This window comes from Oryza sativa, chromosome 5 (genome assembly GCF_034140825.1).
Source record: "Oryza sativa Japonica Group chromosome 5, ASM3414082v1".
NCBI lineage: Eukaryota > Viridiplantae > Streptophyta > Magnoliopsida > Poales > Poaceae > Oryza > Oryza sativa.
The window spans coordinates 3,489,250-3,516,178 of record NC_089039.1 but is presented as its reverse complement, the minus strand read 5'-3'; the positions used below and the strand labels follow the sequence as shown (position 1 = coordinate 3,516,178).

General features: G+C 38.6%; 3 protein-coding genes across 7 annotated transcripts; 1 reads left to right on the top strand and 2 right to left on the bottom strand.

The window, feature by feature from the left end:
* The first annotated feature begins 696 nt into the window (after positions 1–696).
* On the top strand, positions 697–4,754 carry LOC4337878 (GDSL esterase/lipase At1g09390). Its single transcript, XM_015785288.3, has 5 exons — positions 697–1,218; positions 3,142–3,327; positions 3,480–3,634; positions 3,743–4,004; positions 4,125–4,754. Exons 1-5 carry the CDS (start codon positions 774–776, stop codon positions 4,370–4,372), a joined length of 1,296 nt encoding a protein of 431 aa, XP_015640774.1. The 5' UTR covers positions 697–773; the 3' UTR covers positions 4,373–4,754.
* Positions 4,755–5,232: 478 nt separating this feature from the next.
* Positions 5,233–8,276, bottom strand: LOC4337877 (Golgi apparatus membrane protein-like protein ECHIDNA). Of its 2 annotated transcripts, none has more exons than XM_015782059.3 (6): positions 7,936–8,276; positions 7,650–7,706; positions 7,345–7,548; positions 7,198–7,257; positions 6,124–6,250; positions 5,233–5,627 (listed from the first exon to the last, which is right to left on the bottom strand). In XM_015782059.3, exons 1-6 carry the CDS (start codon positions 7,960–7,962, stop codon positions 5,527–5,529), a joined length of 576 nt encoding a protein of 191 aa, XP_015637545.1. In that variant the 5' UTR covers positions 7,963–8,276; the 3' UTR covers positions 5,233–5,526. The 2 variants fall into 2 exon arrangements, with proteins under 2 accessions (XP_015637545.1, XP_015637546.1); XM_015782060.3 differs by having other exon boundaries at positions 8,113–8,276.
* A 4,079-nt stretch (positions 8,277–12,355) lies between these two features.
* Positions 12,356–25,137, bottom strand: LOC4337876 (E3 ubiquitin-protein ligase UPL6). Of its 4 annotated transcripts, none has more exons than XM_015783994.2 (27): positions 24,986–25,137; positions 24,711–24,893; positions 23,938–24,035; positions 23,735–23,862; positions 23,166–23,277; positions 22,558–22,738; positions 22,151–22,333; positions 21,732–21,914; positions 20,916–20,985; positions 20,525–20,634; positions 20,139–20,443; positions 19,872–19,968; positions 19,282–19,425; positions 18,744–18,830; positions 18,574–18,660; positions 18,341–18,481; positions 18,117–18,242; positions 17,783–17,881; positions 17,290–17,357; positions 16,706–16,772; positions 16,164–16,334; positions 15,999–16,088; positions 15,136–15,216; positions 13,577–13,650; positions 13,192–13,263; positions 13,030–13,122; positions 12,356–12,909 (listed from the first exon to the last, which is right to left on the bottom strand). In XM_015783994.2, exons 2-27 carry the CDS (start codon positions 24,867–24,869, stop codon positions 12,843–12,845), a joined length of 3,093 nt encoding a protein of 1,030 aa, XP_015639480.1. In that variant the 5' UTR covers positions 24,870–24,893; positions 24,986–25,137; the 3' UTR covers positions 12,356–12,842. The 4 variants fall into 4 exon arrangements, with proteins under 4 accessions (XP_015639480.1, XP_015639481.1, XP_015639482.1 ...); XM_015783995.2 differs by having other exon boundaries at positions 23,166–23,274; XM_015783996.2 differs by having other exon boundaries at positions 23,735–23,856.
* Between the last annotated feature and the right edge of the window lie 1,792 nt (positions 25,138–26,929).

Below are 26,929 nucleotides of genomic sequence, written 5' to 3'. Positions count from 1 at the left end.
ACTAATACTTTCTTCGGGTTGATAATACTTGTTGTTTTAGATAAGAGTGAGATCAAATTTTAAAATTTTTATTATGAATCATTTTTAAAATATTTGTCTTTTAAATATGATGACTACATGTATAGATTATTCTTAAAAAGTACTTTAATAAAATCATATATTTGTTAACAATACATATTATTATGGAAAATAATAGTCAAAGTTGTTTTTTTAGAGACCGTGCCCTTGTCCAAAACGACAAGTATTATCAACCGGATGAAGTACTAAGTATCTCGATGTCCATTCGCTAATCACCATTAGGGCACCCACAATGGTTATCTATAAGCTCTCTACAAGAGATCCATGTCAGCATATTTTCCTACTTAGAAGAGATTAAATGAAGAGAGAGAGCAAAGTTATCTACTAACATGGAGATAGTCTATAGAGAAAAACGAGGCAATGGATTAGAGAGCTATAGATACCCATGTAGACATACCATTGAAGTGGTTTACTATTAATCTAGTCTATTGTTGAGGTGTACATGTTTTATAGATAGCACCTTACTTTACCATTGCGGGTGCACTTAGTCCTAGTAAACTACTACTAGTAATTAATTACTCCTAATTATCACCTAACCACACGAGACCCCAAGTCACACACTAATCACACTATATACGCGTATACACGCGTACGCACATTTCTCACCGCTCTTTTTTTGAGAGAGAAGAGAAGAGAAACTCAGCCATCGTCGTCTTCTTCCTCCGCGAAGGCGAGAGCTCAGGCGAGCTCGCGCGATGGCCATGGCGAGCCCCACCAACGGCGGAGGCGGAGGCGGGAACAAGGTGATCAGCCTGCGCCTGCAGTACTACTGCGTGCTCGCGGCGGTGGTGGTGGCGGTCATGGTGCTCTCGCTCGCGTTCGTCTCGCCGTCCGCCATGGGCGCCGCCGTCAGGCAGAACCTCGGCTCCGTCGTCGCCGCCACCGCCGCCGCCGGAGAGGGAGCGGACGCCTCCGCCGCCGCCGCCGGAGCCGGAGTGGCGGCTACAACGGCCGCGGAGGAGGAGCGTGAGCAGGCGGCGGCGGCCGGGGTGGTGCTGTTCAACTTCGGCGACTCCAACTCCGACACCGGCGGCGTGGCGGCGGCGGGGGGGATCCGGATCATGCCGCCGGAGGGCCGCACCTACTTCCACCACCCCACCGGCCGCCTCTCCGACGGCCGCGTCATCATCGACTTCATCTGTGAGTTCAATCAATCTCTCCATTAATTAATCATTTCGCCTCTTGTTGGTTGCTGCCATTTAGCCATAAACCCAGTCCTTAATCGCGTACAAAATCATTTGATTTGGAAGCTTCTTAAGCCGTATGATTAGTTGATTACTGTAGAATTTGAACTACTACGTGTGAAATTTCCACGAATTTCACCCCTCCAAGCGACCCATTTCTCTAGAAATTATACTGTTTCATCTGAAATTCGTTGACCATTCGAGTAACTATCTTGCTATAATCTGGGTTGGTAGAGCAAAATCTAGCAAATCAGCAAGCTGTGAGATGAGTGATTCCGAATAATTTGGTCGCCGCCGACGTGGAACTGGAGGAGGGGATTAAAAAATGGGGAGAGTTTGGTGGCCGAAGCAGTAGCAGCATGTGCCTAACAATTTCCGCATTTTTCTCCTTTGCCAATTGGGACAGAGGAAACCTATGATCTGTATCTTTGACTTGCTCCTCTCTGTGACCGGGTTGGATGGATATGTCTGGGTTGTTGATGTGAACTGCTCGACTTAAGAAGTAGTATTAGTTCTCCCTGTCTGTCACCTGTGTCTGCAAATTGCAACCCAGGTCCTTGAGGAGACTGATTCTTGCACTTTCTTGTACTTAGATCTAACCCAAGTTAGATTACTGATCCAAATGGTCATTGGATGGAAGCTCAGATGGGCACTCCAATCACTTGATTGACTGAAATGATAGTTGGTTGTTTTTTGGATTCCTGTTTTGCTCTTACCTTGTGTGACTGTAACGTGCTAGCTGCTGGGTCAACACTAGGAAATTGTCATTAACGATGTGATCAGTGCACGACATGGGTGGTTAGAGAGTTGAACCTACCAGACACATGGTTATATTTTCCAATTTATGTTCTTATAGTTGCCCGTGAATGATGTCAGGGTGCAGAGAGTCGTCCTATTACATACATCTTAGTTACTGGGTCAAAACTTTTTCCTATTTAGAATGGATTTTGGATGGATAATTCCACAAGATTTTAGGCTTAGGAGAATAAATCCACAAGTTCATCCACTTTTTTCTTCTATTGCCTCTGATCTGATGTGCTGTGAACAAATCAATTTCTTATTGTTTGTGAGTACTATATGCTTAGATAATTATTCCACTCACGGAGAGTACAGAGCCCTTGATTTGTTTATCTTCAGTTCTTCATTTGAAATAAGCAATTTACATATTAGTATGGTCCAAACACATGCATGCTACCATGTGATAGTTAATGATTCTCACATAGTATCATGTATATATTATCTGTAAATCACATGGAGTAGACCCATCCATGACATGCATTTTGTTGGTGGGATAAAGAGTGTATTATCTGTGCATGCCCCTTTTCTTCTGAGAATTTGGTGGGAAATCCATTTATCATTGTTCCTGCATTAGGACAGGCAGAATCTGTACTTTCGTTATGTGGTCATGAGAGTTGCAAGCTTTAACTTCCATGGGTGACCCCAAGTACAGACATAGAAGATATCACATATATGCATATGTATGATTGAGATGTGCACATGGTAGGGACACATGAGCAATATCTTTGGATGAGGCCCATATTACTCTTAGCAGCCCTTGGTTATAAGTAACCTTTCGTTATGTTTGGGCCAAGATTTAATTACCTAGCTGTCCAGAAGCCTGACAACATAACATTAACATATTTACATAAGTTCCAAATATTACTGGTAGACCACAAAATGATAAATGTAGTGACCATGTTTAGATAAATATAGTGACTAGTAAGGTGTGGTAGCAAATGTGAAGCTTAACACAATATGGGGATCTTGAAGGTGGTAAAACAATATCATAGAAATACTGCTACTGCTGCTGCTGCTGCTGTTGTCACAGTAATTTAATGTCCCTTTAAATCTACCCGGTCGCTGATGATGATGTTTTCAGGTGAGAGCTTGAATACACGTGAACTGAACCCATACCTGAAGTCAATTGGTTCAGACTACAGCAATGGTGTCAACTTCGCTATGGCTGGCTCAACAGTATCACACGGCGTCTCTCCCTATTCCTTGAATGTCCAAGTCGACCAGTTTGTGTACTTCAAGCACAGATCCCTGGAGCTCTTCGAACGAGGTTTGCTTTGCTGCTTGCTGCTTGAATAAGTTTGTGCTGTTACATTTACAATTGCGAGAAAAAAGAAGACAGTTTAAACCTGAAAAAAATATAGAAGACAGTAGCTGAAAATTGGAAATATTGATGATAAAACATCATGCATTTATTTGCAGGGCAGAAAGGGCCAGTGAGCAAGGAGGGCTTCGAGAACGCTCTATACATGATGGACATCGGCCACAACGATGTGGCTGGTGTGATGCACACTCCATCTGATAACTGGGACAAAAAATTCAGCAAGATCGTCAGTGAGATCAAAGACGCGATTCGGGTAAATTACACACTACAATACAGCATCTGAAACTTCCGTTTGCGAGTGTAGTAGTAACTCTTAAGCAGTTACACTGACAGAAGCTTTGGTTGTTTCCAACATCCACAGATTCTGTACGACAACGGCGCGAGGAAGTTCTGGATACATGGCACCGGCGCCCTTGGCTGCCTACCTGCACTGGTGGTGCAGGAGAAGGGTGAGCACGACGCCCATGGCTGCCTGGCGAATTACAACAAGGCTGCACGGCAGTTCAACAAGAAGCTGAGCCACCTCTGCGACGAAATGCGGTTGCAGCTGAAGAACGCCACCGTCGTGTACACCGACATGTTTGCCATCAAGTACGACTTCGTCGCCAACCACACCAAATATGGTATGACTCTCCCATCTTTAAAAGTTCAGAACATTTGGATAATTGTGTTCACATTCATGAATAACTTTATGGTAGTTTCATATATTGCATCTGAATTCGCTCACATTCTTGTGTGTTCAGGGATCAAGTGGCCGTTGATGGTGTGCTGCGGCAACGGTGGGCCTCCATACAACTTCAAGCCAGGGAAATTTGGCTGCGATGATCTCTGCGAGCCAGGATCAAAGGTGCTAAGCTGGGATGGTGTGCACTTCACTGATTTTGGCAGTGGCCTCGCGGCTAAGCTCGCGATGAGTGGTGAGTACTCCAAGCCCAAAGTGAAGCTGGCAAGCTTGGTCAATGCTGGCTCCAATAAATCATCCGATTCTTGATGCCAAGAAACGAATAAATATCATCTGGATGAATCATGGATCCATGGATGGATGATGATGAATCGATTCACATTATGATGGTGAGTAATGTGGATTGATGGGTATGTCCCAACAGAATTGGTTCTTACATTGATTAGCTCCTTTGTTGATAAAAAAAGGCAAAGTAACAATGGAGAGGCTCCTTCAGCTACAAAGTAGAGAAGTTCATGGTTTTTTTTTTTTCTGAACTTTTGTGTTGAGTACAAAGATTTTGTACTGTTGATGTACGTGTATAGACAATTTTATGGAAGCTGCAAGCTTCCAGACCTCAAGAAAATTGATGTAAGATAGTTTTACTTTTATCTCTTCAGAGGAAAAAAAAGGGGGCAGTGCAAGAACTCAATAGCTTCCAAATAATCATTCTGTTTTTAGTTTCCCTTTCCTGAAGCGACGTTTATATATGTTCTTTTGCACAATACTGCCGTTCTGAATTGGCCTTCTGGCCTTCTCTATACTCCTTTAAAAGAATTAAAGGAGAGAGTAGTGACGGTGGTGAGTCTGAAAATTCTAAAAACTATGACATGTGGGACCATCATTCTCAAAACCAAATATAACGGTCGAATTTATGAACCGTTGATGATGTAACTCTTTTAAGGGAGTTATACAGTAATGAGAAGTCAATTCGAGTCCGCTTGAAATTTTTATACTAGTAGCTATAAATAAAAAACATCTATTTAATTCTGAAGTTAAGCTCTAAATTCAAAATAGATTTCTTGTTTCAATGTGCCGATGCGATTTTCTCAATCACGTAACCATGTACGGGCATTTTGCGAGAATGCATAAAATTACAGAAAATTGTCGTTAAGATACAGCACAGCAAATGATTAATAATATATGGAATTAACAAGAAGCTGCATTGGAAGACAGGTTCCAGGGTCAAAATCCCTAAAGGGTACACTCAGACTCAAGACATATTCTCGGCTAAAAACTTCTTTTTTACTCCTTTGGAAGGCAGTAGTACTAACAAGGTGTTCTCTGTCTTTCCAATCAAAATCAACCTACTGGGTGTATTGGGTCAACAAAAATGTATGGAAATGGGATAATGCACGCTAATCCTTTTGACAGATTTTACATGGTTGTATTCGAAAAGGGCCTTGCTGTTTGGAGCTCGGATTTTAGATTACTCCAAATGCTGATTGCAGGGTGGATGTGATGCGGGATGTGATCGCATTTTGAGCATGACCTTCAAAGTAACCCCGGATATTCTTCTTGGCATCTGTAATACACAATTACATATGTAAAATAGTCAGATTTGGCTTAAAAAAAGATTAATCTGGAATGAAATCATAGAAAGCTTCAATATAAGGTTTCATAAGTTATATTTGCAAAATAAGTAGCACGATATAACATGATGTATCAAAGCATAACTCTTGAATCTAAATCTTGAAAACAAAGAGAATGGAATTGATAGGCATAAATGAGTGTTTCAGAAGACAAAGTTTAAGACAATAATAATAGGTCATGGTGTCTGTTGATGAACATGTGCCTAACTGGAATTTGTGAAGCTGAACCATCAAGTACAGTTTTCCAATAAACCATCATCCCAGATGTAGTGGAATTATGACAGCTTGACACACTGAGTTTTTCAAATATCATGCAAACTTTTTAACAGATAGCATTGTTCATCACAATCAACAATCAGTTTATGAGAATGTGAGAGGTTATCTTCCCTGTGCTGAGAAATATTGACTAGAATCTGAAGTAGGAAATACCTTTGTTGCATCTGGTGAACCCAACAATGTTTGCAAGGCTTAGAGTCAAGCAAACTCCAACAACAAGAAGGTAGTCAGCTTCAAGTCTGATAAGTGAAAATATCCCAAGAATGATCCATGCAGCAGCCTGAAACATGAAATGGTGGTTTTTATGCTCTACAAATCTACAGAAAGCTATTAAGCTCTAGCATGACTTACTTATTACCTTATTCCGTAAATAGTAAAAGGTATCAAACAGATGTGAGCAAAACATTTTAGGGATTACTGTAAAATACTGTCACCACAAGACTCTTGTTTCACAGTGATCCCAATTTATTATGGACTTTCCAATTTCTCAAGAGAACACAGCACCGGCTATGTCAACTTAATGCTTATTACAGTATAGTGGTTGTGTTGGGAAAAGCAGACAAGTAGACAGACAGCCAGATAAATGATCTATACATGAGAATCACTTTGATTAAATGTGAGTAATGTGTGTGAAAAGAGATTTTTGAGTTAGTACGACAAACTAGAAATAATATTTTATTCATGTCCTATGTACTGGCCCACAGTAATAAAATAGCATCCAGCACATCAAAATACTGAAAGGAATGGAATTGTATGGAAGTGCTACAGGAACACCTATATATATATTTAATCATCAAATAGAGCCCTTTTGATGGATATTAAATGGTTCTTAATCCCTGTTCTAACAATGAACGCATGTTTCCTTTTCCTCCTACAAGCAAATATATTCCTATATTTTGATGAAAGCCAACATAACAAAGACCTTCAACATCAAAAACTGAAAAAGCTTAACCAAAAGTGAAACGTTAAAAAGCCGATAAGATTAACATAGTAAAATATGACCCTACAGAAAAAAAGAACACATTACTAGCCCTGGGAGTAATTCAAAATGCTTGGTTCAAGCCGCAATAGATTGCAAATGGCAGCTTAGTCATTCTGAATTCTTGTTATATCTAAAATGCAAAAATGGTTCTGCTAAATCTACAAACTTGCTTTACATGCAATATATCTATCCAGCTACATAATATATTCCATTAAACACTCTTTAACAGATAATAGATCACTTACAGTCAAGTAAAGAGTCCACCAGAACAGCCACGAGTCCTTTTTGTTCATCCGAGCAAGAGCCTGTACGGAGTTATTTCCATCAAGTCAATGCAAAAGTCATTGTTTAGGACGGTAAACAGCAATGTCACATTTGAAGCAAGCACAAACCTCCCCATCGAGGCACTCAAACTTCCACACGCTGTTGCCCTCGTCGTCGATCTCATTCCACCACCGCATCCCGACCAATATCCTGCCACTCACATTCTTCACCACCCAGAAGTCGAGCGCCGCCAGGAACACGGTGATGACGAATATGATGACGAAGCTCTTCACGAAGAGCGAAAACAAGATGTAGAACACCAGCGCCCCAGCCTTCGCACAGACAAGATAACGAGTATCAGACGCGGACAGAACAATCAAAAATCCTAGAAAGCACAAGCAGAGTTCCAACGATACAACGAAATTACAATCACCTTGAAGAGCACATGAAAGAGGCACGTCACAGGATTGGCATAGTTCTCGGTAACTACCTGAAACAAACAAACAGCATTCATATGGTGTCAGATTATTGTCTCTTCAGATTACAACCAGATCTGAAATGAAAAGCAGAATTGGCACAAGTTGTCCTAAAAGAAAACGAAAAATCTTGATTTCTGTCAGCTCAGATCCCGCCGCGCGTGATCAAGAATCCCCTCCCGCCACCATCAACCAAACCAAGGGTCATTCTAGAACCCAATCCAAAACGAACCACCTCCTAACCTGGATCCGAGCGGAGAGAACCCCCATGAACCCTAATCCAAGAAACCGCTGGATCTGGGACAAGCTCCCTCCCTCCCTCCCTCCTAAGGGAGATCGATCAAAATCCTAGAAAAAAAGAAAAACAACACAAGAGCTCGGATCGAGGAGAAAGGGTGAGCGCTGAATGAGGGGCATCACCTGGGGTCGATCCATCGATCCCTCGCGCGCGCGCGAGCTCCCTCTCGCTTTCGCTTGCGCGCTAAGGATGCAGCAACTTTTTTCGCTTTGGGGTTAGGTCGTCTCGTCGCTCGCTTCGTCTTGTGTTGTTGGGTCGTCGGTGCTCTCGCGCCCAACTCTTTCTTGAGATCCAACAGAGAGGAGTTGATTATATTCACTATTTCTTTCTCTCTCTTTTTTAATTAAATTTTACTTGAGGTCACATTTTTATTACCAATGTTTTATTTTTTTAAGTAAAAATATTGATTAAAGAGTATTCAAATTGAAACATCCAAAATGAAAGGCGACGCAAAGTAAAATTTACTCCTCCTTTTTCACTTCATTACTTCAAAACCCTACAGCCAAAAAAAAAAAACAATGTAATTACATGGAAGACATGTGCACACCGTACATATACATGGGCCATATAAGATTAAAGAGATGGGGATAGTGACGAATCTTTAACCTTACTAAAATACTATTAAAAACGTACTTTGGAAATAAAATGTTTTATTAATCAATCAATAAATCAAGTTGAGAGAAAACAAGGTGATTCCCTTTTTGTCGGGTCTCATAAAAAGTTAAGAATAGTTTCTTAAATATGGCATCCTGGATAGTTAATAATGTTGAACAAGTCAGAATTGGAAGGATAAATTGATAGACAATACTTCCTTTAAGGATAGGTACCTGTCTTTGTATTCTATAGTTCGTAGGAGAAATTCTTTGATTGCAAATGTTATGAGTTGTGTTTCGCTCAATGTTTCTTTTAGAAGAACATTAGTAGGCCAGAATATGATAAATATATAGGCACAACTTGTGTGCTTCAATTGTTCATATTTATTTGACAGAAGAAAATGACGTTTTTCGATAGAACCTTAATCAAAATGGTCAATTCTCGATTCGATCTATGTACTTAGTTTTAATCAATAATGGTTATACTTAAAGAAATGGATCATATGGAAACTCAATATGTCTCTTAAAATTAAGATCTTTATATGGTATCTGCTTAAAGGAGTAGTGTTACCGAAGGATAACTTGGCTAGAATGGTAATATGAGATGTTGTTTTTTATGAAAAATGAGACAATTTATCATTTATTCTTGGATTGCCATTTTTCCAGATTTCTTTAGAGAGCAGTACATATTGCTTTTGGGTTATACCATCCACATACTATATCTCATATTTTTACGGATTGGCTTGTGGGTATTGATAAAAAAACCAACAAACTTATCCTTGTAGAAGCATATACAATATGTTAGGCTCTATAACTTAGTAGAAATGATATGGTTTTTGATAAAGCATCTTCAGAATCTTATATGTAAGTACTTTTCAGGGCAATGTACTGGTTTCGGTGTTGGGCTCAACTATAAAGGTGTAATGAAGTCATCAAGCTAATAAATTATGCATGTCGTAAACTTAAGTCAACAGTCATGCAGATTTTCGCCAACTTTGGATAGAGGTTTCACGAATAGGATTCAATAATTGTTGATTTTTAATCTTGTGTTGGTGCTTATTAGTTTGTGTTGCTTTATGTTAAATTGGTGTGTTTTTTGTGGTCTCATTAGATTGTGAACGTTTTTGAGCGATTTGGTGTAATAATTGGTTGTAGCTCGTTGAGCAAAGGCCGAAAGTATATTCCATTATTAAAAAAGAAATAAAATGTTTTATGTATAAGGCTGAGTTTAGTAGAGATTTTTAGCTAAGCTTATTAGCCAAAACAAAACAAGATGGATAATTAGTGCACAATTAATTAAGTTAAATACTATAAATTTGAAAAATAGATTTGCCTGGTTTTTAAAACTTTTACTTTGAAGTTTTTCACACAACATACGTCGTTTAATAATTTAAGAAATGTGCTCACAAAAAGCTTAGGTAAATAGTTGGGCACAGATCTACTTTATTATATTATATTATGCTCGTTTAGTGCTCTCAGCTTTGGGACGACCAAGAACCTATACATGAAAGTCTCGTTCCAAAATTATTTTTATTGCTTTGATATATATATGTTTGTGGTAATAATTTTACCTCATGAAAGATTGAAAGGAAAGTGCCTTGAGGGGTGAATACGGATTGGATAATTTCCGATCCAACCCTCTCCGAATCCATCTGAAAGTATATGGTATGGGCTTTTAGAAATCTACCACATACGGTGTGGATGCGGATATGGTATCTCTAAAATATAACAAATACGGATTATCCAATATTTCTATCGGATTATTCGATAGTTCGTTTGCCGAATAATCCTAAATTATCAACCCATGTAACCACTCTATATGTTGCATATAACATAAGATGGCACATCCAATGATCTAATTCATCAATTAACCTAGATTTCTTAGTATAATGCTTTTACCGTCTCATGTCACACTTGCATAGCTACATTTTTATTTATAGATATCATGTAGTCATGTTGTTTACCAATTAAGCATATAATTATTACTATCGGTCGTTCATTGATTATTGTTTTTTTTGTCTCTTGCATTACTAACTCGATGTTGTGTTGATTGCATACACGCGCAACATCTGTCAAATTAAATCTATTTTTCCACACCATTTTCAACATCTGAAAACAATTCGTTCCACATCTGCACACTATCCGCTTAAAAATATGATTTAGGATATGATATAATCAATATACGTCCGAATCCGCTTCGTTTTCATCTCCCAGTGCTTTCTGGTCATATTCATGCATTATTACTATCTTTGATTTTTAATATATGAAATTGTTGATTTTTTTTAACATATGTTTGATAACTCATTTTATTCAAAATTCATGTGCAACTATTAAAATATAAGTCATGCTTAAATTATTTATTTTTCTAAATGAGATAAATAATCAAACGTGCATGGCATAAACAATTAAAAACAATCGAGAGGTGCTATATAATTGGGTTTTCTTTTTGATAATGTTGAAATTGGATGGTTTAGAACAATAGCGATAAACACAACGTATTATTTAGAGAGTGCAAAAAAAGCGACAGGCTAGCCTGTGCAGACTTGTTTATCAAAAATAAGATTTAAGGAAAGTACGCGACTAATGGAAGCGTATGCACTAGTTAGTGCTAACTAACGACCATCCTTTGTACCAAAAATAGTACAGTGTATATCCCCTCGTTACTCTTTTTACTAAAAGTAGTCGCACTTTCCACTTGCATCCTTAGGGTGTGTTTGAGGAGAAGGGGATTGGGGAGATTGGGAAGATACGCAAAACGAGGTGGGCCATTAGCATATGATTAATTGAGTATTAACTATTTTAAATTGCAAAAATGGATTAATATGATTTTTTTAAAGCAACTTTCCTATAGAAATTTTTTGCAAAAAACGCACCGTTTAGTAGTTTGGGAAGCGTGCGCGCGGAAAACGATGAGCTTTCTCACCCAATGTCACTGGAACGAACACAGCCTTATTAGTCATTACCCATCTAAATTTCAAATAAATTTTTCTCGTAAATTACTTGTCTGATCTACGATCCGATTACACCATTGTATTCATTGCAAGATCTTACATGATTATATTATGATAAAAAATATTAATATTTATAAATTACTTTTATTATATACGTAGGTTACGTTTATCATATATACGTAAGTTACTTTTAGATTTGATTAAATTACTTCCTATACATTCATAATTCTATGAGTTGATTGCTATTATTATTGTTTTTAGTCAATTTATAATTTGTGCTGATTAATTTAATTTCTAGATAGAGTCATGTTTTTATCCCTACTACATATTACTTCTAATATCATGACAAAGCTACTTTCTTTTTGTTTAAGTTACTTCTATAATATATGTAAATTACTTTTAGGCTTTATTGAATTTATTTACTTTTATATGTCTAGGAAGTAATTTAGTAAAATCTAAAAATAATTTAGATATATTATAAAATTAATTTATAATTTTTTATCAAAATATAATCACGTGGGATATTATCGTAAAGACTTAATTGTTACGAACAATGGTATAATCGGATCATAAATCGGATGAGTAATTTAAAAGAAAATTTTATTTAAAGTATAGGTGGTAGGAATATTTTTTTTTCAACTTACTTGATAGACTAGTACTCTTAATAGACTAGTACTCTTATGACTAAATCAAGAGGGCTCTCAATTTAGATTTTGCGTTAAGAAAAGCATTTTACTTTGGGTTGGGCCGGACTAAAAACACCTTGTACGCGCCACATCTAAACATCAGAAGGCAGCCAATGACATCAAAACCATTCCAAATTTCTCTTACAAATCTCTCCCTTTTTTTTCACTGATTATGTATGATTCCCAGCCCCTGGGCACCAAGCAGCTGGTGTTAGGGTTACCTTACATGACAGCAACACCAACACCAAAGTACAGCTACAGCGACGCTGATGCCGGTTTCCAAACCCAACTAACATGTCATCCCACAACTCCACGAGAGGACATCAACCAACCACAACGTTGGTAAAAATACATGTACAAGTTCACGGCTGATTACAACAACAGCATCTGCTTATTTAAGGTGAATAATTTATCACCGGCCTAATCAGCACTTGAGCAGCTGGCTGTTGCCTCCCTCCTCGTGTCTTCAGTTTCGCTTACCTCCTCCTGGAATCGATCCTTCCTTTTACTTTATGGGGGGCTCAAAAGGGGGCCCAGAGGTCGGTGTTTTGGCCCTTGGGTGCCTTTAATCTGTTACCTAGAAACTATCTACACTGCACAATATTTGGTCCAAAAGCCGATTTTAACTTAGATCAAAACCAGCTTCTGCATTTATCGCGTACAACAATTTGCTTTCCAATTGTGTCTTGCTGTTCAAAAGAACAAAGGAATCCGTTAGTCCCGTTGCTGTCAATCGAAACGATCAGATAGAGCGAACAACCCATAAGGATGACAGAACATGCATTACAGTAGTTACTACAATTACTTACTTTCTATAAGGAGGGAGCTTCAGGAGGTTCATGCAAGTGGCCGATGTAGGCAAGCGGTCTTCGTCCTCCTCCTCCATGCCAGGAACACCAGCCCTGCAGAGAGAGTTTACGATGCAATTAACAATTTCAATGAATGGAACTTAAAACAGAGGTATATCAAACCTCTGAATGCAGAATTTTGGTTCGAGGTACTGAAATCCAAGGAGTGGTCCACGAGAACATCCGGTCACGAACCTGTGCATTTATCAAGTATCAACCACATGATGAGACTAGGAGAAAAGCATTATTTCAAAATAGCCATAAATCATGTTTATGCATAAGCCATCTGTGCATCAAGGAAAGCAGGGGTAGATAGAGAGACTAAACTAAAAGAGATACTAAGGCAATACACTCAGCAGACATTATTACAACTTATCTTTTTTATTTCCATGTTTGAGAGTAGAAATTATACATGCACACAGAAAAAGGCAAGTAATACAAAAACGAACAAATTAACCACTGAATCTCAAAAAGGCAAGGAACAAATTACTCAAAAAAGAACACATACTTGAGAAACTTTTTCTGATTATGCGAACTGAAGCTCTTTAGGACCTCCCAGAATATATCAATAAGCTCATGGTCCTGAAACAAAAACCACTGTCAATCCTTACCTAACCAGAAAAATACAAGAACATTCAGACCTCGCAAAAATGAGGACAGGGAAAAAAAAAGAGAAAATCTATTAATATACCAACAGGTCAAAGTTCCAAAACATGACGTCGACAAAGTTTAATTCTATAATATGCCATTGGACAACCATTTTCTTCCCTATATGGCACCCTGATTCCCTGTCACTACTTTGTTATGCAATCTTCATTAGGCACCAAGAAAAGACCAGTTTGCCCTAGTGAACTCCTAGCAATAGCGCAAGCTTAATCTGCTGGATATATATGCAAATCAACAAGATTTCTGAGGGAAGTTGACCAAAGATTCCATTCTCGAACTTAGAAAATGACTTGTTTCCTTGAAGCCGGCAGCACAACAAAAAGGAATTTGCGACATGCCGCAAGGGTCAACGCGCTTCATAGAAACGGGATGGCAACCAAGTTGCCTGGGCGTGCCTCGTTCACGTGTTGAGGTCACTCGGGTTCAGTTTCGCTAGCGCAGGGTCTAAATCACCTGAAGCCAAAGCACCTTGCTGAATGGCCTCGTCACCGAGGGTCAGCGCAGCTCGAGCTGACCTGCGGATAGGTAGCACGATTTCGGCTGTCAGCTGTGCGGAAACAGTGGGCCATGGGATGTCTGCACCACCGGCTGAGTATATTGATTGTAGAGGGAATATCATCATAAGAGGATTGATATAAGAGGTCTGTGATGGTATTTTGGTCATTATGTAAAAATTGGCAGCACCTAACTGAGGCTAGCTAACTTGATAGTAACAAGAATGGTATACAACGAAGAAAACGGGTTGTCCGGTGCTGTATGGTAGAACTGAACCTCGTCAATGGCATATTGTAGTTTCTGTCTTCATCAATGGCATAAGTACACTAATTACCTTGGTAGTTCTCTACTGCTACATGATGCAAGTTCCCCACAAACCAGTCTATACCAACCAATTTCAATATTCAAAATTCCAAATTTTATGTCTATTGAAAATGTAAATTTGTGATATTTAAATTATGTAAATCCTGATGCATGATTGAAAGCCCGGGTATCCAGAATGTGGCAAAAGTTGATTATTATAGAATATTCCCTTTTCCGGCAGTCTGCAAACATTGTTAAATATGCACAAAATTGCCAAATAGTTCGCAGAAGTTGTAGTTCATAATAGCACGATTAAAAGAAAAGGATAAAGTTATGTTTCAAAGAAGTTAATGGTTCACGGGGAGCACATCCTGGCCATGGCAATCAATAACAGGCCACAAACACTAAGAAAACATTAACGGTGATCCACGTAACTGAATCTATTGATTAGCTTTTGTGAAAGTAAGAAGATTCTAATGTCACAAATTTCAAGAGTGTTCTAGGCTACATTGCAAAGCAACGAAAGAATAGCCTGTCACAAACTTCAATAAGAAATTTCAGTATTCTTGAATTATGGCAGGATGGTATTTCAAGCGCATATACCGGATGATATCCTCCAGAATAGTTAGTGTTCGAGCGCAAGTCATCGATGTCCAAGCTTTCTAGAGAGCCAGATATGAGAACCTGCAGGGGCAAAACATGGCCAGAGAGCACCACAAAAATAAGTAAGGAATAATATACTATGCTAGTGCTAAGAAGAACATTTCTAAAGAAAAACTATTTTGGCAGAGCACATAACTCCCTAAATTATTTTTCAGCTCACTTTACCCCCATAAACTACTGAAAATTGATCACTTTACTCCCTAATGGTATTTCTCTTTTCTCATTTCTCTGTTTTAAGTTGAAATTTTGTAGGATGATAAATAACATTTCACAACTTATGTCCACAGATTTATTTAGGGCGAATGTTTGAACATTGTTTGCATAAGTTGGAAGCACCTAAGACTGATTTAAACGTCGAGTTTAAGAACTGTGCTTGTCATGAAAAAAATGAAAATGACTTGTAATATAGGTTATATCGTCACTATTGCTCTCGAAACGCAACTTGAAATGACTTGCATGAAGAGAAACAAAAAACAAAAATGTCATTAAGAAGTAAAATGAGATGAAAAATAATTTTGGGTGCAGCTAAGTTTTCCAGAGACAGTTTTGAGGGAGTAAGATTGGCATTTACCTTTCTAAAACTACTACTACATGTCATGAACCAAATGGTGCAATTCTTAAACTACTACTGAACCTAGCATGTAGATGCAAACATTTTTCACTTAACCAGAAGCCCACAGCCATCGGGTGTAAACACAGAAATAGAGACATTGTGACCACTGTAGGACTATATTATTTTGCAAAAATATGGAGTAAAAACAGCATTTTTTTTCTATCTGTAATCATAATGCAAGGGAAAGTACCTGGAATTCATGTTCATTGAACATGTTAATCCATTCATTCGGTATTAGTTGTTGAAAGCCTCTCAAAAAATGTGTGCTTTGGGCGCGGATCTGTGATAAAAAAAACAATGGCAAATTATGTATCAACGTATTTCAAGACAAGCAAATGACAATGCATTGTATTACCTGATAGTTCAACCGATGGTTGGCGACAAGATGGATATAAGTAATAACATTTTCACTAGTTACACGCATATCTCTCCCACCTGGGAGCAGTTCTTCTTCAGATTGTTCACCATATTCGTTATTCACAATAACAAAGTATAACTCCAATTGCGAGATATCACCATCATAATGCTGAGGATGTAAAAGGAGAGAGTAAAAAATCATAAAAGTGCAAAATGAACATCTGATGAAGTAATGTAAGTATTAAAGCTGCTAAGATACAATGCGCTTCTTTTTAAGAAATACAAGATGCACCCCACAGTTGAATCTGGACTGCAAGATTTGCAGCCACTCTTGAAGCAGAACTTATATTCTTAGCTTATATATTGACCCAACAGTTTGCGTTTATCTTAATATGTTGACAGAACGAAGAAGAAAATTTGCTCAGTATCTGTGGTTCATATTACCAGTCCAAATTGCATCAGAAGTTTGGAAAAATCTTAGCTTCTAAACTTGTGAAGAGCCATTTTCTACTTCAGAAATAAATGGAAACAAGCTCGAACCTTTAAAGACAGAAGATGACGATACAATTCTGGATCCAATGAAGGCAGATCATTTAAGAAGTTGTACCTGATTAAGAGCAAAATACCAGATACAATAATCCAAAGTAAAACATAATCAGTATAATGCAATATAGCATATGGCATAATGTTTCAATTGACCGAATTGTGAAAGGAAAAAAAAAGAACATAAACCAATCAAATATGATCCCATGGTTTGTTTAGATATTCTGTTTAGTTTAATCTCAGTGGATGTAAATTCCAAAAGTATACATCAAGTCCCTACGCACAGTGTTATCGGTTATCATAGAAGTCAATTGATATGCTTTAAAGAAAATTTAACCCAGTCATTGGTAGGGGTGGAATGGGTCTCCCATGGGTTCTTTCACAACCCTACCTAGCCCACATATATCTTTTAGGTCAAAAATGTATAGAAACTCAGCTCACCGCATTTTAGACCCAGCCCTTATTTTTTGTACTCTAAAAAATTGGGCCATTATCACCCCTAGTCACTGGCAAACATTCACAACCATCAATCGACAATCGCGATAAATAACACATAATTGAGCACACGGTGAGAGACATACTTGTGTTTTAGTTTACTCAAGAAGAATGTTGCAAATGGCAGATCAACAAGTATGCCCTCATAGATTGCCTGGAGTCATAAATTAAACAGACAAGCACACATCAGATCATAGTCCAAATATCATGGCAACTAAAAGGAAATATGTGACAAATGTGACTGTTATTAGAGAAATTTGGAACAAAGTAAGTAATTAGATTACAGGCAGCATAACAGAATTAACTGACACTAAAGAAAAAAATCAAATGGCATTCAATTAAAGAAAAAAACTCAGAAAATGCAGTGGTATTTAAATATTCAAATGATTCATTCTTAGTTGGAAAAATCACAAAAACATAAGTCATATGAGGGCATGCCATGATTGTTACTTCCACAAACAGAAAGATGTAAAAATGACATATACAGTGTGAAAGATCATTTAATTAAGCTCTACAAGGTTCTGCACATCAGTCAGCAGTAGACAGAAAAGAAAAAGAAAAGATAAACAACCAAAGTACCTTCCCAAGGAGACTGCCAAGAAAATGGAAGTATTGCAGATGCTGTTCATGGACCAATCCAGATCCAGGATTTGGGTAGAGAAGATGATCGGCTGTCTCCTGCAAAAAGATTAAAAACGAAACATGTGAGCCTTTGTAATTGATATGCAAATTGCTAGACATCACACTGTAAACCAGTTAGGAAAGCAGACTTGAACTTTTTAGGTATTGCGTGCCAGGCTTGGGCACAACACCATAAAATATAACTAGAGCTATTGCATTGAGTATGATAGACTGATAGTGGGTACAACTGACACTATTACATAATCAATGAAACTGACAAAAGATCATATACCTTGAATAAACCGTACTGCACATCAAAAGCGGCTCGAGTGATATTTTCCATGAAATCCTTGAAAATTCCACCTCCGTCAATCCCAGCCTCTTCAACACCATGCTCATTAACAAACACCACTCGAATCTATAAGAACGAAAAATGTTTTGTTGAAACACTTGAAAGAATGTTCCTACATGAGCTGGATCAACAAAGAATAGTGAAGAAAGAAACAATAAGCATACTGGTCCTTTAAGGTCTTCTTCAGAAAGCATGCTTAGCTGATCAAAAGCGTCTTCCAGAAGTCGATTTCTTCTTATTTTGAACCGGTGTCTTGTCAAAGCAGAATGGGATGTTGTCGATTGTCTAGAATTTGCCAATTGTGACTGCACATATAAAGAGTTACATGTAAGACATTATCCCAAAAGATGTACCAATCTTACCACTATTTGTAAACAACAAACCAGTAGCAACATACAGTGAATATTTTAACTCTGCTGGTAAAAGGTGCTAAAAAGGGAGCCAGCTTTATAATTTCAGATGCTCGAGTATTGCCAAGAAGAGCCTGCAAAACATGTAAACAGTGTTAAGAGAAAATATGCTGCTTAAAGCTATTTGAATTAATTAAACAGCATTGAAGATCACCACCTGAGAGACAAAATTTTCACTAGTTGCTTGTTGTGAATAGAAATCATTGGAAGAAGTAAATGGGAGCCTGTTATTCCAGTCTTGCAACTGCAATGGAGTATCAGGTTTAGTTAAACAATAATCTTCCTCCAAGAAATTATATATAGCACCAACTACTTCCAGAAAATAATTAACAGAGCATACACAGCAAGAATATTAATCAGACATATTGTTAACAAAAACATCTTGAAAAATACATGATTTTGAATGAAACACTTTACGGGCTAGAAGATATGAGCTAGATTGAGTTTGGTAAAGAGAAAAAAAGGCAAAGTTCACATGGAGAGAAGCGTCTTCAAACTCATTGGCTAGAAGCTAGCACTTTCCATTTGGTCCACTATTTTTTATGGACTCTAGAGGCTGTTGGGTAAAACTGGAGTTGTTCATGGTAGACATTGTGCAGCCCTCAGTTAGGTATTGTGCACTGGTTTGATCCAAAACAACCTGTGGAAATTGAAAAAAGAAAAACTAGCACAGTAAATCAAGACAGAATATCCACCTGTGCAAGTAGTTCAGATAACCCAATCCTTGCCCCAATCTTGACATTCTCAATTGACAACTTCTTAAATCCAGAAGGGTTGGGTAGCACTTTCTTAGCAGGAGAGGCATGTGAAGGAATAACCCATAGAAGTTCCCATAAAGCCTGCATATTGAGGTGCTAACCATGTGAGGACAACGACGGAGTGGGATAGTGTATTATGATTTATGAAGAGACATCAAAGCAGCAAATGCAACATAAGCTAAGATCATGTAATTAACTGATATAAGAAAATCATACATATTGTGGATGCAACATACGGGAGTTAAAGTCTAGCATTCAAAGCATTACATGAAAAAAAAATGATGGAAGCAATAACTAAAGGCCTCTGCTCTCTATATTTTTACCACATGGTACTATTGTGAAAGACTGAAAGCAGCTAACTTGTAAAATATTGAGAAAATAACCCATGAATAACAACAGAACTTCCACTGAAGTTACCAAATATGAGAGGATAACAGCAACTAATTTACAGCTTTAATGTTTAAGAAATACAACAGATCAAGTCTATGCATAATAATAGCATAGTGATGGTATTGTCTTATGCATACCTTCTTTAGAATTAAAACCAAGGACTTCAAATCTTTAAGTGACAAAGGTTTCTCTTGTTCATAGAATTCCCCGTTATCAATTATCTTCAACATGTGCCTGATAAATGGTAAAGTAACAAACCATATATAAGATACAACCTGAGAGAAAAGATTCAATTTCCCACACTATAGTTGCTTGAGAGAAAAAGGCTCAAGCAATAAATCAAATAAAATAAATATATAGACATAACCAGAAAATTTGTAGTGATATGAAATAATATGCCTTACTTGTATATGGGACAGAATACAGATACAGGTAGGAGCCAACCCACGGCATCTGCAGGCGGAGAAGAGACAAACTTGGAAAATTGTGGCCAGCTTTGGTTCTCATTACATCGCTTTATGAAGTTCCATAGTGCAGGAACTATTTCAGTCCGGTAGGCCAGGCCAGTCATAATCCGCTCTGCAGGCAATGTGTTGAATGTGACATGAAGAAAAGCACATATAGATCCTACAGCTTCCACCTCAATATCTGACGGTCCAGTTGGATAAGAATAGTCTGTACTAATTGTGCCTCTGAACAGAGCATTCACCTAATGATCCAAGCAGCTGTCAGATAATAGCAACAATAGTATGGAGTCCATTAAATCTTGACCAGAAAAGGGACTGCATACCAAATGTTGAAGCAACCTTGAATCAATTGCTGCAGTAATTTGTTTTTCCAAATCAGCATCAAGACCATTAATGACATCATCCATGGGTGTGTCATCGTCGTCATCTGCCCCTGCATATATTTAAAAGGATACAACTTACATTAGACTATTAGAGTACATTATCAAAAAGGTACTAAAAAGCTTATTAGGGGCAAATATTGAGCCACATAAGCATGCCTCCAACAAACTTCTGCAGGTGTATTACTTAGACTTCAGAAGATATGTTGCAAGTGTTACTCAGTATCACAAGAATCTCTGATAGAAACAAATGGCAATAGAAAATGCTACTGCATGATATTAGCAAGTCATATTATCAAATAATGGGGAATATTTTTACTGGCATGATACTTACTTCCGGTAGGTGATGTAATGGTTGGCAACGCGTCCAGCAGTGATGTACAGACTGCAATGATGTCAGCCGCCTGGTTTGGAAATAAAATATATGTAAGATATTCATAATCAAAATAATTTAATGTGCATTTTAAGAATTCAAGTATCCACAAATGAACATCCAGAACGAAGTGGGAAAGGGATGGCTCTTGGCATATTCAAGAAGATTGCATATGAATTTTAATCATAATATACATTATATTAAAAAAAGTTATAAAAAATAAATAGTATAAAATTATTTTGCGAGAAAAATAAAATAATATTAGTTCCATGTTCATACATGTATGGCCAATCAAAGAACTGCATGCATCATAAATAATTTTAAGATGAAAAAAGAATTGATCGTGCATGCAGACTGTTGACATAAAGCAACAATTCCCTCTCTAGTTTTTTTTAACATAAACAACTGACTGTTCAAGAAGGATGATAAGCTAAGATAAGGAATGCTGTGTACGTAGACCAATTAAGTTTGCCAACCAACTTAACCTTTTCCAACCCTGTTCAAAACCCTAATTAAATAAAATAGCAAAGCAAATGGAGCTTAGAGGGGTCTAAGTGTCTTCCAAAATATTGTACAGGGACTACAATATAGCTATTGGACCTAAAGCGATCCAAATGCCTTCTCTATAAACACCACACCATAACAAGATCTAAAAGTCTCTTTCCTAAAGTCAAGGTTTTTGGTGACCTCTCACTTTAATCAATATTAGTATGATCATATAATGCTGAAAGCAACAAAATGGTGCTGCAACTTGAAAGGTAGATGTAGAATGCCTACTGTTTCAGAAGCAAACTTTGGCTCGGACAAAATCCAGGTTGCAGCTTCAAGAACATTTGCAAGAACACATGCATAACCTGGATGATTAGATGATATATCATTTGGAAGAACATCAGCGCAGCTAGGCAAAAAGCAAGCTATCTGATGGATATAATATTTGCTGAGTCCATTAGCTGAGAAAACCTGAAGTAATAAGTAACGATGATCAGATACTCAAATATACCACCCTTGCAATAACTGGTTAAACGTCTAATTATTTAAACAAACTCCTAAGAATCAAAACTTTTCAATTAATGGAGAAATAACACCAGTACATTTTAAAGACTAGGTATGATAGGAAATCTCATTTTGCAATTTCTATATTTCCCAGACATGAATATCTTCAGAAAAAAATGATAAAAAAATATGGAACAACTCACCTTCTTGAAGTGTGATAAACGATGCCAGAGGAAAGGAATCGATAGAAGCTGAGAGGAGAAACTCCATCTTGGATCCACTACTGGACAACAACACGGATCATCGCCAATATGTGAAGCAATAAGCATAAGAACTTGCTCCAGAGCAGATGTATTGTTATTATGCTCCAAATTTCTTGCAGTTTGCTGAATCATAATCACAAAAAAAGAATCATAAAGATTTACTATGTTCATCAATTCAGAGACAAGACCAATGATATATACCATCAGAGTTGAGCAAGAAGAAAGGTATATTTTCAATAGAAAGTGGACTTGTCACTTATTAATACATTTTGGTCAACAAGTAACCTAAAAGGTGTAGGCACTGATAGTAGACAAATACAAAACCGTAATACAGAAACACAACTTACCGGTATGGATATAATAATCCCCCTAAATAAGCAATAGATCTTCTTCCGCTGAAGATACCCAACTACCTTGCAGTTCCATGCAAGCTTAGGATTTATCAAGCAAGCGGCAGTTTCGAGTAATGAACCACAAGGCTTTGGTGTGCTTTCTGGCGGCATCAAAAGCTGACTGCCCCAATCATGCCTATAGAAATATAATAAAGAAGTCAAACACAATTATGTTCATTTCATCATGGATCATGGATGGTAAGAGAAAGCAAAATCAACAATTGCAACACATCTTTGATATTTTTTTCCTTTACTGACACAAAAAACAGAAGTTCACATTAAGGATAAGTGGGAATTCCCCAAGTGAGATTGCAAATTTGCAATGCAATGTTCCACTAAAAGAAGTTCATTGAATTGAACATGTATCTCGAGATAGAAGTGTTTCATTAAGTGAAACTCATCATGTTTACCAGGTTCTACCATAGAAACTTCATAATGCAAGCAATAGAATAACATAAGTGATTTTTATCCACCAGACAATTAAATAAAATATGCATTATGCGATTGAAAACAAGAACAGAAAACAATACATATATATACCAGTTTACTGTAATTGAACTCACCTTTTCTGATGTACAGTTTGCACACAAATGAGTGCAAGTTTTTTAACCCTGTGAATCACAAGAGGTTCCAGTGAGGAGTAATTTGTACCACCAAAGAGTCTTAGAACATCTCCTAAACGAAAATGAAAGGAAGGCAATTACACTCGGTGCATGAAAAAAAAGGAATAATGCATTGAAAGGTTCACCATAAGGACAAGAATACAAGCCATAGCAAACATCCCACAACCTAGACAAAAGCCTCATGTTTTGCAAATAAAATCAAATAATATAAAGGTTCAGAGAAATTTAATATCCTTAATCATCATTCAGATGCCACTGAAAAACATACAAACAGACAAGTAGGGTCATGGCTAAGAAAGGAAGATGATCACCAGTGCGAGGCACAAATGAGAATTTGAGCATACAATGCTCATATGGCAATATTGTATAGGGATATAATTAGAATTAAATCTTCTCTGGTCAATATATATAGATTTAATATCCCTATAGCACTAGAAACAGCAAGACATAATATTTTGCACATAGTAGAAGAGCAATGGTAATTAGTAGTATGGTGCATTGGTACTTACCACCATGTTTGACATAATATAACAGCAAATTGCAGACTTGACAGAGTATAGCAATATCACTGTCTTTCTTTGCATTGAAGAAGAACAGGAATTGACGAAGGAAATCAGAATTAGCACCGAAACTGCTCCTGATTGAGTAGGAAGATAGTCAATGAGCTAGCTCAAGGCATAGGTTAAAGGCTTTAAGCCATGGCAATACTTACCAATCAACCCTCTGGCAGTGCTCCCCAAAAGTAGAGCAAAAGTTCCCTCGAACTTCCGAACGTGCCAATTCCAAATCTCTCTTCCCTCTGAAGCATTTCTGCAGCTTATAATTAGTTAAATTCCATTTTGGGAAATAAAAACATGTTTGTCTTATGTTGATACATAGGAAGTACCGTTTCAGCCACTCTACACAGACCAGATTGCGCATTGCCTCGTCAGGCAAAAAAAAAAAACAGATTTCTTATACTATATTGCTTAAGCTAAACAATGAAAAAAAATAAACAGATTTCTTCTACTAGAATTGCTTAAGCTAGACAATGACATATTCGCAAGTTGCACGACAACATTATCTCATCTCACTCCATTGAACTTAACCAACACAATGACACATTCGCAAGTTCCATAATTATCTCATCTCACTCCACTGAACTTAACCTACACAATGACACATTCGCAAGTTCCATAACTACATTAACTTATCTCACTCCACACAACTCGTCATATAACACAAATTGGAAAAGGAAAAACAACTTGAAGCAAACATCACCTAATGCTGAGAATTCCAACATGCCAATGCTACCCACCACCACTAAAACCACACGAACCACAACACCTATAAGCAAATAATGCCCGAACGCCGCCACTGCAAGAGGCCGCAACTCAACTCAAGTCCCCACGCGCTGGAGAAAACCCCGCTAAACCTAGCGACGCCGCCCCGCCTCACAACCCCCCAAAACCACCGTTCCCCTCGCGCGGGAAGCCTCGAACATACCTGGATCTTCGTGGCGGAGCTGTTCTGCAGGCGCAGGCCCAGCCGCCGCCGCCGCTCCTCCCGCGTCTGCTCGAGCAGCACCTGCCGGTCCCGCTCCTTGCTGCTCCGCCCGCCGAGGTCCACCCGCTTCCTCGCCGTCGGGTCACCGGAGAAGAACATCCCCGACTCCCCCTTCCCCTTCGCCTGCACAATCCCCCCGCAAAAAAACACACAAATCACCCAAAAAATCAAAAAAAATCGCAAAAAATCGGCGGAGAAAGGGGATCGGATCCTACCGCAATGGAGCGCTCCCCCGATCGAAGGAGGGAGGGGGCGAGGTAGGGTTTGTGGGGGAGGGAGGGAGACTTGCGGAGGGGGAGAAGCGAGGGAGGAGTCGAGAGGTGGAGGGGAAAGAGTTCGTGTTCGTCGGGGAGAAGGGACGAGACTTGGGGGGAAGGGGAGAGATGGTGGTAGCGTGAGAATTTACGGGATTGCCCTCCGCGGCGTGATGCGGCTGACGTACTGGCCTTTCCTGTGATGCGCTGACGTGGGCGTGCGTGTGAGGAACTTTTATTTTGGGGCAATTGTGTTCTTGACCTCAGTTTGAGTTGCAATTGTGATTTTACCCTAACATTTTAGGGTTTGTGATTTTGCCCTTACTTTTTTCAAACGAAGGTCTGTTTTGCCCCTATTCTGTTAGCATCACTTAACAGCGTCAACTTAGCAGTAGAAGGACTTGTATACCCTTACACATTTGCCTCTCCTTTCTGGATATAATGTGTATATATTTCGAATTTGACCAAACTTTGACAAATTTTGGAAGAATTTAACATATTTCTGCAGCATTTTCAAAGAACTTGCATCGGGTGCAAAAATTCACCAAAAAGATTCATCACAGGAAGAAATCACCATTCACCAAACAAATCTCTCGTAGATACAAGACAGGAAAATGGGAAAGAAAACAGGGGATTTGCAGCAGATTTCCACCATGCACAAGATTTACTCCATTATGTCTCCTAATCCTGTATTTTCAATAGCGCTAGGCCTCCGTCCCTGCACCGGCAAGAGGTTAGGAGCGCCAGCCCGCCGGCAGCAAGTCGTGCCTCCCTGCGTCCCTAGCCTGCGCTCCAGCCCGAGGTCGCCGCCGTGCCTGCCTACATCCTTTAACAGCGCCATCCCGCCGCCAAGCTACCTGCTCGCTGCTCGCTCGCTCGCTGGCCGACGGAGCCGCCGCTCCTCTCCGCCGCGCGCTGACCGCGGGGCCACCGGTCGCCGCGCCGCGCCTCCATGCGCGCGCGACGCCGCCGCCGCAGCGCCTCCCTGCCCGCGCCCAACTCCGCCGCGCGCTGTTCCGTGGCAGCTGGCCCCCGCCGCCGCTCCTCCCTGCCGCGTGCTGGCCGCGCGTAGCCGCCGCCGCCGGGTTTTGGAGTGGAAATCGGGATAGGGATTGGGGATTTGGTTCTTTCATTGAACCAAGGGTAGAATGGTCATTCAAAAATGATAATAACATTTTCTATCTTCGTTTAATTCTGAAATTCCGGACCCACCAAACTTCTGTCAAAACCAGGGGTAGACGGCACTTCATTTTAGAAAAACAAGGGCAAAATCACAAACCCAAAAAAATAGGGGTAAAATCACAATTGAATCGTAAAGCAAGGGCAGAAACACAATTGCCCCTTTTTTTTCGGAGACAGCAGCGTGTGAGGATTACAGGTCGGTTTGCGGTGATCGGGGTATGTTCGGGAACTCAACTCCCACGCACATAAAACTTTTTTTTATGATTAATTAAATACTTCCTCCGTTTCACGATGTAAGTCATTCTAACATTTTTCATATTCATATTGATGGTAATGAATCTAGATGAATATATATGTCTAGATCCATTAACATCAATATGAATGTGAGAAATGCTAAAATGACTTACATTGTGAAACGGATGGAGTATTTATTATTTTAAAAAAAATTGATTAATATGTTTTTTAAAGCAACTTTCGTATAGATATCTTAAAAAAACCCCGTATTATTTAGCAGTTTGAAAAACGTACATGCGGAAAATGAGTAAAATGAGTTAAGAAAGTTGGAGAAAAAACTTAGCCGCAAGTGTTTGAAACCGATGAAGATGTTTTTTATAAAAAAAAATTGTTAACGAAGAAGGGCGAGATTAACAATGAACTCCATTCTAGGAACAAACGGCGTTGTTCTTGTACGATTTTAGTCATTTTATCCATCGGTTTTAAATT

Bases quoted from the DNA above. Each gene is read 5' to 3' on its own strand.
- LOC4337878 (XM_015785288.3), top strand. From the start codon at position 774: ATGGCCATGGCGAGCCCCACCAACGGCGGAGGCGGAGGCGGGAACAAG. The intron at 1,219-3,141 runs GTGAGTTCAATC...TGATGTTTTCAG, and splicing joins CGTCATCATCGACTTCATCT to GTGAGAGCTTGAATACACGT. The intron at 3,328-3,479 runs GTTTGCTTTGCT...ATTTATTTGCAG, and splicing joins CCTGGAGCTCTTCGAACGAG to GGCAGAAAGGGCCAGTGAGC.
- LOC4337877 (XM_015782059.3), bottom strand. From the start codon at position 7,962: ATGGGGGTTCTCTCCGCTCGGATCCAG. The intron at 7,707-7,935 runs GTTAGGAGGTGG...TGTTTGTTTCAG, and splicing joins TTCTCTCCGCTCGGATCCAG to GTAGTTACCGAGAACTATGC. The intron at 7,549-7,649 runs GTGATTGTAATT...GTCTGTGCGAAG, and splicing joins TCTTTCATGTGCTCTTCAAG to GCTGGGGCGCTGGTGTTCTA.
- LOC4337876 (XM_015783994.2), bottom strand. From the start codon at position 24,869: ATGTTCTTCTCCGGTGACCCGACGGCGAGGAAGCGGGTGGACCTCGGC. The intron at 13,651-15,135 runs GTATATGCGCTT...TTTTTGTTTCAG, and splicing joins ATTCTGGAGGATATCATCCG to GACCATGAGCTTATTGATAT. The intron at 12,910-13,029 runs GTAAGTAATTGT...TCTTTTGAACAG, and splicing joins AAGCTCCCTCCTTATAGAAA to CAAGACACAATTGGAAAGCA.